A 12,050-nucleotide genomic window follows, 5' to 3' on the forward strand; every position below is an offset into this window, starting at 1 on the left:
TTTGCTTGCTTCTACGTATGAGTATTGCAGTAGTTCCAGTAAGCCCGTGAAGAGCCCCACTGTCCTAGGTGCCTTAAATGAGTCCTTGCCCTAAATAGCGAAAGTTGAAGAGAAAAACATTTTAGAAAATGTGATTGTAATGATACTCCAAGGATTTCATCTTGAATTGAATCAATGATACAGTGGCTTCTTTCTTCACTTTTCACTTTGAAATGAAAATATTATTTTTTTTGTAAATTGAACTTAATTTAAATCAGATTACAAAGTAATATAGCCTTGTAAATGTATACAGCAGTTTTCAGAACCCACAGATATGGCATCCCAAAGAGTTTACTGATCATCTCACACAAAAATGATGCATGGAAGAGTGATTACATTCAGGGGCATAAAAATAACTGAAAAATGTTTCAACAGGGAAAGACGTAAACTAATATATCTGGCTATGTAGTTGAAAGTACAGATACTCAGTAGAAAGAAGAAACCTATAAAGCAACAATACTGAGCCATCGGAGATGGCAGACATTAAGAAATTAAACAGGAGTTTGCAGTGCTAATGGTTGCTGAAAAAGCCAATGCAACTTTAAACTTTATATACAGCAGTCACACAACAATGGACAAAGATATAATGTGTCCTCTCTATATGGCTTTTTTGCGACTACCTGAAATAATATATTAATTTCTGGTAACCTAATTTACTAGAAGGTTATTGACAAATTGTGTTACTGATGCAGGGAAGAGTAATAAAAATGATTAGGAGACTGGAGGCAATGATTTATGAGAAAAGATTAAGACATATAGCTCAGCTAAGTGAGGGATAGGATAATAGCCTATAAATAAATAAGAGGTGGGAAAATTAGGGAGAGGAAGCAATTTTTTAGCATAATAAAATGTGCTAACTAGGAGTAATAGCATGAAATCAAGAAAATGAAAAATTGGGTGAATGTAAGCACATTTTCCTGACAGCATGATGTACTAGACTGTGAAATTATGCCCCAGGAGAAGCAGTGAAAGACCTATCATTTGGCACATTTGATACTAGATGGGACAATGCAAGAGTAAAATGTGCAGTAAGGAACAAACATGCACTGGCTGCAATGTAGACTAAATGATCAAATTGGTCTTTTTCTGCTCTAAGCATGACCTCAACACAGAAGTTGCACAAATTTAACTAAAATCAGTTTAAAACAGTGCAAAACTGTGAACCCACTTATGCTAGTTTACAAGTGATTTATATCAGTTTAGCTTATGATGTAACTCAGTTGGAGACAGCTGTGTGTCCACACAGGGGTTTGCACTATTTAACTAAATCATTTTTAAACCACTTTTAGTTAAACCAGTGCAACTTCCAAGTGTAGAAAAGGCCGCTGACTCTATAATTCTATGGCAAAAGGAGAACAGTTCAGGTATCCACATTTTTTTGTACATCACTGGTAAGATTAAAATAAGAAACCAGTAGGTGTTAAGGATGGGTTTGAAGAAGAAGAGAGAAAGTGCTTGGTGAGCATGAAAGCTGGAAGCTGTTCCAAGCACTGGAAGCAGCATGAAAGAAAAGGTATGTCTTCACTTCAAGTGACGGTGTGATTATGGTACAGGTAGGCATAGCTCTGATAGCTTTAATCTAGCTAGCGTGGATAGCAATAATAGTGAAGATGTGGAGACGGGCTAGCAATCCGAGTATGTATCGAGCACCCCCGGTGGGCTTGTCTTCAGGTGCCCAGCCCAAGTACACGTCCATGCCACCAAACCGTCACTATTTTTAGTACTCATGGTTCTCTCGATTAAAGTCAGTACAGGTCTGCCTACCTGTGCAACAATCACATTTTCACTTGCAGTGAAGACATACCCAAAATGTGAAGCTGAAAGTGGAAGCAATAAGGAGAGAAGGTGGAGACAGTGAATGGTGTGAGGGATTATGAAAGAAATGGGTGGAGAAGTAACACGCAATGAGGGGTGGAGTTGTCTGGATGCTTTGATAGTGCAGATCAGGAGTTTGAACACTACATGAAAGGAGGGGCAAAACCAATTGGAGCTGATGCTAATTTATGTAATGAACAATACATAAGGTGCTAGTACCAAAACCAAAGAAGAATCAAAGGATTTTTGAGGAGAGCTATAACTGAATAAGGCTGCTTTTTGTCAGAGAGAAAATTCTCACTTTTTGAGGGGGGGTGTGTGTCAAAAAGCAACATCATCATATTGGGATTCTGAGCCAGGACGCTGAAAAGCAATTGTAGCTTTGAAATATGACTCTGGGAAGCACTTAGTATGCACTTTAGTTCTGGCATATGATGATGAAATTAAAGTTGAAGGCACTCTCAAAGTGGCACTAAAACGTTAACCGTTACAAACCCCAAAGCCAGAATGAAATGAACAATACCAAACCAAAAGAAAACAAATGTTTTAACTATAACTATCATGTATTCAAAAATTACAGATTATGAAATCTTTACGCAAGCAGCTACTCTAAAAATTAACAGTGAAAACTTTTATGAGTATCATTGCTGTTCTCTATTAAAAGCTATTTTTTTCCTTTGGGGTTTGCATAACTCTGATTAGATTTCCTTGTAAAATGTCATCCCCCCATCCTAGAAGTTTCTTCAGAAAGTTATACTTAAAGAGGCATTTTGTCCTCTTCACATGAAATGATACACACACTCTTAATTCTTCAAAATGCAGTGAAAATATCCTCCATAGTTATTCTCTTGATAATACAGAACAAACAAAATAAACATTTGTGACATTCAGATACTGTCATGGAAACATCCAGAAGGAAAGGCACCCTGGAGTTACTTCCAATACTTTATCCACTGTATAATTTAAAAAGGCACAAAGTAAAGGAAATGTGTGTGCATGCTAAAATATTTTGTCCAAAACAGCAATGGCTCTATCAGGCAGACGAGAAGGCTCAATCCTCCTCTTAGACACTAAGCAACCCATTGCTTAATCTTTTGTACAGTGTATATGTATTCACAAGAGCAGGGAGCAATTTTAGAATCTACACTGCAATGTGTGCCTGCATATGTTAAAACAGGACCATGCCCTAAACGTACAAGTACGTGATTTCAATTTTAAGTGGTAGATTATTCAGTATTCAAACAGCGTCTTACATCTTTGACTTCATCCGCGATGACTATTAACTTTTCCATTATGTAAGCCAAATATATAATATCCATCTTATCTGCAAAGTTGGAAGCACCTCTTGTGTAGGCTGTAAGTTGGCGGGAAAATTCAAGAGCATTGGTGGCGTTGACGTGCATCTGGAAATACATCAGAATTGTTATGTGTAATATCCGGCTTGGCTTTTATTACTTGTAAAATTTCTGAGGCTACATACTTTGTTTAATGTGTACCGATTTAGGATCGAATCATAGAAGATTAGGGTTGGAAGATACCTCAGGTCATCTAGTCCAATCTCCTGCTCAAAGCAGGACCAACACCAACTAAATCATCCCAGTCAGGGCTTTGTCAAGCCGGGCCTTAAAAACATCTAAGGATGGAGATTCCACCACCTCCCTAGGTAACCCATTCCAGTGCTTCACTACCCTCCTAGTGAAATAGTGTTTCCTAAAATCCAACCTAGAACTCCCCCACTGCAACTTGAGACCATTGCTCCTTGTTCTGTCATCTGCCACCACTGAGAACAGCTGAGCTTCATCCTCTTTGGAACCCCCCTTCAGCTAGTTGAAGGTTGCTATCAAATCCCCCTGCACTGTTCTCTCTGCAGACTAAACAAGCCCAGTTCCTTCAGCCTCTCCTCGTAAGTCAGGTGTCCCAGACCCCTGATCATTTTCATTGCCCTCTTCTGGACTCTCTCCAACTTGTCCACACCTTTTCTGTAGTGGGGGGCCCAAAACTGGACGCAATACTCCAGATGTGGCCTCACCAGTGCCAAATAGAGGGGAATAATCACTTCCTTCGATCCTTCAAAAGACTTACACATGTGAATAGTGCCACTGACCTAAAGTGACGCATGTGTATAACTCTTTGCAGGATCAGGGCTTTAGTCAAATGATTCCCACTAACGTGGAACCATGCAGCTAAGAATCAATACCCTGCACTGAATCAGGATGCCCTAGGACCTGTAATTTTTATCTCATATACACAGCTGTGAATCTTAAATAACTTTTGACTTCAATGGCATTTCTTTGGATTTACACTAACGTGAAGGTGACCAGGATATATGGCTCTTGGAGTCTTTATGTCATGAACATGTCCAGGGTTTCAGAATTGTAGCTACTGGAGTAAAAAATCAGTTTAAAAGCAGAGAGGTATTTTTTGTATTGACATTAATTTTCAGGTAGAAAAGCAAGTCCCAACTCTGAAGTTCTGGGGAAATTATAAGCAAGGGGTTATAATGGAAAGGGATTTTCATCCTTAACTATCACATGCACTACACACATTCACTATACTCTTTCTGACATTGGCTAACTACACAGATGTCTGCAGTTCAAACAGGCTACACAAAAACAGGCTAATAATGACTCTGTGCACCTTGGCTCTCTAGCTTGGATTTGATAGTAACATCTGATTATTGAATAATTTGTTTAATAAACTTTCTGCTTTGGCAACAGGCAGCACAATTTCTCTAGAGACCCAAGAGTCCTCCAAAAAGGGGAAGAGGTGAGACAGGAAACTAATTAATGGGAAAAAAAAAAGCAATAAGAAAAAGAGCCCTGTAAGGAAAACTCACAGGTATGTGTGAGATAAAGATATTTTCCAAGGATAAAGCCAGAGTAAGGAAACTGAATGTCTGGATTCATTACTGGAACCACTGAAACCACACAGACTAAACAGATGACCAGGCAAAAGAAAGGCATTGCTTTGCTGTAGCATTCTTTCAACCCAACCTTTTAATTTCTCTTTCCTGAGATGCTTTTCCTCAGATTACTCTTTGTCTTTGCTCACAAGGAGAATTTTTTTTTTTAAAATTACATTTGGCTTACCTATCAACTGTTCTAGATTATTATAAATAGAAATCATATTTCCAGATTGAACTTTCTGGTTCTGTTATGAAAATATGCTCTGTTTATGTTTTAGTTTAACTCTGATATTTTAATTAATTGTATCTCTGATATAATTCATTTGAAGAATGAGTAGAAGAGGCAAGAGATCAAAGAGTAATTCTCTTCTTCCTCCTGTACCTTTTGACGGCACTGTTTGTGTTAAGTATCATTCCATCAAGACTTATTTTTTGTAATAAGCTAGAATTAAAGGGGGAGTTTTACAGGCAATTAACAGGCACAAGTTAAAAATACTTAGGCTTACATATTTAAGCTTTGCACTGAGAACAAGGGGTGGAAACAGCTGCCCCGGTATATAATACTCCTAGTAACTTTTTCAGACTGAAAGCAGAGTTTATTATTAATATTATTTATGAAGCATTGTAGGTCTGTATCAGGCTTTACAGAAATAAAAGTAGAAACACTCCCTACTCCAGAAAACACATAATCTAAAGGCCTGATCCTGCTAATTGCTCAGCAACCTTAATTTCCAATGGAGTCTGGTGTTCAGCATCTCTGACCAGACTCTGCAATTTGCAGCATCAAATTAAGCAAACACAGGGAAAGATAATGGACAAAGCTGGTGGGAGAGAAAGGAGGGATGAGGGTTTCAAAAAACCAAGATAATGTGATCTGAACTGTTATGCTGCGTGCAGCCCACACACTTCGGGTTGTACGTATGAATGTATTTATTTCAAAGAGAAGCTTGTGGAAAAAATGTGAAAGAGAAGCCCTAGGAGTGGAGGTGTGGTGGAAATCTAGTGAACAGAAACAATTTCAGGCTAAGTAGGGTAGATGGGCGCACTAGAAAAGGGAGGCTGTTGTCACACATCAGGGGCAGTGTATGAAAAGAAGTGCATGGAAGGAGACAAAGAAGAAGAGTGGTGGAGTGAAAAGAGTGTGCTGAGAACTGAGGCATGGGATTGAGATGGGAGTTGAGGGCAGATGTGCAAGCAGGTACAGAACTGTGCAGTTCCAACCCCTGTCCTCCCTTCCATACACTTTCCTGCTCTCTCCCTATACCCCTTTCCCCATCTCACCCATTTTTTTGGACTTTGATGCTATCCAGACAATGACTGGAGGTGGAGGAGGTGATGGCAGCTGCATCCCTCTTACAACCTTTAGTCTAATGACTAGGGCACTCAGCTGGGATGGAGGAGACCCCAGTTCGAATCCCTACTCTGGTGCCCTAACCACCAGGCTATGGGGTATTCTGGGGTGGGTCTTTCTCAATCTCTCCTGTTGAAGCTGTTCCACTTTGTAAATAATTAAATGTTTATTGAAGCAGGGACTTCAACTTGGGTCTCCCACTTCTCTGTGCTAATAACTAATCAAGGGAGTGCAAATGACTCTATAGCCTGGTGGTTACAACACTCACCTGGGAGGAGGAAGACTTGCACTCAAATCCCTGTTCCAGAGTGACGATTTGAACCTGTCTCCCTACAGCAAGGTGGCCCTAGTTAGTGCTTTAAAGCACCATGATCATATTGCTCTATGGTATTTAGATCCTGACAGGAACCCAGTGTTGTATAGCCTAGAAACAGACACACATTCTGTTTAGTGTGAAGTACCAACAACTACCTCACATATATTGTAACCTAACAATAACTACAGTACATTCTATGAATAAGGACTTTGTAATATTACCTGACTAAAGGCATGAAGGACTTGAGTTACTTCTTGTGAATACGGACATTCAGAATAGTTTTCATCTGCCCAGCGTCCCGTCCGGTGACATTTACGCCATGCCTTTGACTCTTCTGCTCCATCGTGGAGAGAAATGGAGCTAAATGAATACTGAAGACAGGGGTGATAAGCAGTTATCCCAGCTAGAGTTTTGGGCCATCTATGAGGAGGATAATAATAAGCAATTTTAACTTGACATGCCTTATTTAGAACCAATTTACAATGTGGCAGCAATATTGCAGAAGATTTAAAAAAAACTGTCAGTACAAAGTAATAATTTAAAACATTTTATTTTCTAAAAATAGCTGCCTGTTTTTGTGCTTTGTGGTACATTACTTTGTTTTCTTGGGAAATGCCAAAAATACGCTAACCCAGAGTCTGGCAGTGATGAAAACTGGCAACTGATTTGTTCTAATGAGGCGTTTGGTTGTTAAAAAAACAAAACAAAACATAGATGGCATGTTTCCTCCATTTGTGTCTATGCAGCTTTCTAAGAGCAGAGCTAAAGGGCACAGAACTATCTGAAAATGCAACATCTGTTATTAAAAACCGAGTGGCAAATGCCCCAAAAAGGGATGGCCATTTGTACTGTGGATTTTGGCACAAAGCCACAGAAGGGAAGAGCATGAGTTCCCTTGCAAGTCCACCTTCTGCCTTAAGCACATGGAAACCAATCTTTTGGGGATCTGCAGAACTTGGGACCCCTTTGAGAGGAGGGTGCTAAGCCCGAGGTGAAATGGGACAATTATTCTCTAACAGGTTTCCCCTAAAAAGTATAGTGGATAAGCCAGTGTAAGTTACACACGAGTTCCTCTGCTGTGCTGTCAAGCCACTCCTGGAAAGAGGACTCATAGGGCAACAGCAGTGAGCACAGCTAAATTAGACTAGAGGGGACCAGTAGGCAAAGCAATGTCTCTGTACTGCTACTGCGTTCTCAAGAGCCTCACAAATCCCAGGGAATCTGAAACTTTTGGGGCTGAATCCTGTGCCTGTGGGGACAAAACATGTTCAAATGATTAAAAGGGGAAATTAGAAGGAAACATAACTACAACCTCACAGAGTTTCAAATGCCATCATAAGTTTGGAGAGGATCAGGCCCTTTAGCATATGTCTATACAGCATTTCGGAGTGAGCATCTCAGTCTTGGTCAACAGACTCGGGCTAGCAGGGCTTGGAACTAATGTTACATCAGTATACTTTAAACTGAGGATATGTCTACAGTGCATTTTGGAGTGAGTCTCCCAGCCTGGTTCAACAGACTCAGGCTAGTGGGGCTCATACTAGTGCTCTAAAAACAACTGTGTAGACAGTTGCTGAGGTAGAGCTTGGGCTCTGAAGTCTAGGAAGGGGCATGGGCTTCACAATCTGAGCTGCAACTTCAAAGCACTGTCTACACAGTTGTTTTTAGAGCACTAGTATGAGTCCCACTAGTCTAAGAACATAAGAATGGCTGTACTGGGTCAGACCAAAGGTCATTCCAGCCCAGTATCCTGTCTACTGACAGTGGCCAATGCCAGATGCCCCAGAGAGAGTGAACCTAACAGGCAATGATCAAGTGATCTCTCTCCTGCCATCCATCACCACCCTCTGACAAAGAAAGGCTAATGACACCATTCCTTACCCAACCTGGCTAATAGCCATTAATGGACTTAACCTCCATGAATTTATCCAGTTCTCTTTTAAACGCTGTTATAGTCCTAGCTTTCACAACCTCCTCAGGAATGGAGTTCCACAAGTTGACTGTGCGCTGTATAACGAAGAACTTCCTTTTATTTGTTTTAAACCTGCTTCCCATTAATTTCATTTGGTGGCCTCTAGTTCTTTTATTATGGGAACAAGAAAATAACTTTTCCTAATTCACTTTCTCCAAACCACTCATGATTTTATATACCTCCATCATGTCCCCCCATTAGTCTCCTCTTTTCCAAGCTGAAAAGTTCTAGCCTCTTTAATCTCTCCTCATATGGGACCCGATCCAAACCCTTAATCATTTTAGTTGCCCTTCTCTGAACCTTTTCTAATGCCAGTATATCTTTTTTGAGATGAGACCACATCTGTACGCAGTATTCCAGATGTGGGCGTACCATCGATTTATATAAGGACAATAATATATTCTCTGTATTATTCTCTATCCCCTTTTTAATGATTCCTAACATCCTGTTTGCTTTTTTGACTGCCCCTGCACACTGCGTGGAAATCTTCAGAGAACTATCCATGATGACTTCAAGATCTTTTTCCTGATTTGTTGTAGCTAAATTGTATGTATAGTTGGGGTTATCTTTCCCAATGTGCATTACTTTACATTCATCCACATTAAATTTCATTTGCCATTTTGTTGCCCAATCACTTAGTTTTGTGAGAGCTTTTTGAAGTTCTTCACAGTCTGCTTTGGTCCTAACTATCTTGAGCAGTTTAATATCATCTGCCAACTTTGCCACCTCACTTTTTACCCCTTTCTCCAGATCATTTATGAAAAAGTTGAATAGGATTGGTCCTAGGACTGACCCTTGGGGAGCACCACTAGTTACCCCTCTCCATTCTGAAAATTTATCATTTATTCCTACCCTTTGTTCCCTGTCTTTTACCCAGTTCTCAATCCATGAAAGGATCTCCCCTCTTATCCCATGACAACTGAGCTTATGTAAGAGTCTTTGGTGTGGGATCTTGTCAAAGGCTTTCTGGAAATCTAAGTACACTATGTCCACTGGATCCCCCTTGTCCACATGTTTGTTGACCCCTTCAAAGAACTCTACTAGATTAGTAAGACATGATTTCCCTTTACAGAAACCATGTTGACTTTTCCCCAACAATTTACGTTCTTCTATGTGCCTGACAATTTTATTCTTTATGATTGTTTCAACTAATTTGCCTGGTACTGACGTTAGACTTCCCAGTCTGTAATTGTCGGGATCACCTCTAGATCCCTTTTTAAATATTGGCGTTACATTAGCTATCTTCCAGTCATTGGGTACAGAAGCCGATTTAAAGGATAGGTTACAAACCATAGTTAGTAGTTCCGCAATTTCACATTTGAGTTTTTTCAGAACTCTTGGGTGAATGCCATCGGGTCCCGGTGACTTGTTGCTGTTAAGTTTATCAATTAATTCCAAAACCTCTTCTAGTGACACCTCAATCTGTGACAATTCCTCAGATTTGTCATCTACAAAAGCCGGCTCAGGTTTGGGAATCTCCCTAACATCCTCAGCCGTGAAGACTGAAGCAAAGAATTCATTTAGTTTCTCCAAAATGACTTTATTGTCTTTAAGTGCTCCTTTTGTACCTTGATTGTCCAGGGGTCCCACTGTTTGTTTAGCAGGCTTCCTGCTTCTGATGTACTTTAAAAACATTTGGTTACCTTTTGAGTTTTTGGCTAGCTGTTCTTTAAACTCTTGAGTCTGTCGAACAGATTGGGAGACTCACTCCAAAATGCGGTGCAGACATATCCTCAGTTTAAATTATACTGATGTAACAATTAGACCTAAGCAGTCGTACAAGTACTCAGCTTGCCAGTGACGCACGTAGCACACCTCAGTTATTAATGTTTAGATTAAACATGTAAATTAACCCTTTTTTACTTTTGCTCTGTAGGTTGATTTGAACACTAGTACATAATATGCTGACAGGTTCTGAGCCATTTATATCTTTTCAATTCCAAAGAAAGCTAAGTCAAGAAGAAAAATTATCTTCCTTTTCCACAGCTGACTAACAATGAAATAATTCATCATATAGAGCAAAAACATTGTTCACATTTCATTTTGCATCTAGAGTTTGGAAAAAAAAGAAAATTAAAATACCACATATTTTCTTCTTTGCATTTGAACTGAATGTTACCTTTAGTGAAAGGTAGTGTACTGTATTAGCTAAAGGCCCAATTCTTACCTCAATCATAAAATCAATGAGGCTCCTCAGAAAAGTAAGCACCTAATGTAAACAAGGCTGTCAGAATCTAACCCTTTAGGATTAGGAATAATGCAACATAAAACTTTTACCTTTAGCTCTTAAGAACAGACCTATAGTGAGTGGAAAGCAAAGTACAGCATCACACAGAATATCGTTCAGTTCATAGGATCAGTTCACTCTGATTCACAATGCATAATATTCTTATTGCAATTATAAATACCACCTGGGCTGGCCAACTAAAAGGACAAACCTTCCACAGCATTTATTGCTTCTCTGCCCAATAAAGAGGCAGTTCTTTTTAGTTTTGCTTTTGTGGATGATGTCTTTCTACCTACATATTTGCTATGATATCAAAACCTCAAAGATCTTTCCATTAAAAATTACTGGCAAGTTAACTACATCTCAGAGGAGAAACCTTTGAAACAAGCTTCATGTGTTAATGCTAAGTTTGCTCAAAAGAAGTTCTCTATAATTTTACATTAATTCCCTTCAAATGCCAAAAGAATCCATGGATTCAAGATACTTTTGATCTATGCTTCAAAACTAAATTTGTCTGGATTTTCTGAAAGATGATCAATAAGGAGAGAAACATGTATTCCTGTTCCTTTGATTTATATAAAAAGGCAAAATGCCCTTGGTGTTAGTTTGAGACACTATGTAGGAATTTATATATCTTTTATTTATAAATAAAAGGATGGCATTTACTGGCAAGCGTATAATGAGCTTCTTAAAGTGGCCATTTGAAAGCTGCATTGTGTAGCACTCAATACAATTTTATATCATCTATTTCAAAAATGGTTCATTAAAAAGTACCCCAAATTCACCCTTTTGGGGCTGGACAGAAAGGTAGTTTTGCCAGTAACAAATAAACCCAACAAGCTCTGGTTGAGACTTTTAAAGGAATCCAAGGGATTTAGCTATGTATCTTCCATTAATTTCAATATTTTCCTTGAAATCTGTGGTGAATCAATATGTTTTTGGGGTGGATTTTTTTGGTAGAGTTGTGAAAACAATCTTTGGTGACAGTAAGTTTTCCTTCTCCCCACAGCTCTATGTATGCTGTACCATAAGCGAAAGCTAGAAACAAAGTCTCAAGAAAAATGAGTCATTCTCGCAGTTATAGGATAAATTAAAAGAAGATATTTATTCCAGTTAGAAGCTTGTACAGAGAGCACTTAGCTCCCACGGGGAAAACTCCCTGCCCACCTTACTTTTCTTTTAATTAATTATGCAACATTAACTGTTATTATAATCAACCTGGCAACAAGTTACCTTCTTGCTCTTTGGGGACTGTTACACATTGGTGTTACTGCAGGACAGGTTAAAATAACTTATCTTAGAGTTTTATACTCATCACCACTATATTTCAACTTCTCCCACTTAAAATCTCTAGCAATAGTGGAATCCCTAGTTGATTTCATGAAGTCTCTGGCTCTCCTCCATTTTGGGGGTGAAAAACTTTTT

At 39.1% G+C, this 12,050-nt stretch overlaps 1 protein-coding gene across 1 annotated transcript in view; it reads right to left on the reverse strand.

Moving 5' to 3' along the window:
* Positions 1-12,050, reverse strand: part of ADGRA1 (adhesion G protein-coupled receptor A1) — a 458,486-nt gene that overhangs the window by 203,198 nt on the left and 243,238 nt on the right. Inside the window, exons 9-10 of the mRNA XM_034776097.1 lie at positions 6,648-6,846; positions 3,108-3,257 (exon numbers count right to left, since the gene is read on the reverse strand). Of these exons, the coding sequence (XP_034631988.1) occupies positions 3,108-3,257; positions 6,648-6,846 (349 nt within the window). The remainder of the gene's footprint in view (positions 1-3,107; positions 3,258-6,647; positions 6,847-12,050) is intronic.

This window comes from Trachemys scripta, chromosome 7 (assembly GCF_013100865.1).
Source record: "Trachemys scripta elegans isolate TJP31775 chromosome 7, CAS_Tse_1.0, whole genome shotgun sequence".
Taxonomy (NCBI): Eukaryota; Metazoa; Chordata; order Testudines; family Emydidae; genus Trachemys; species Trachemys scripta.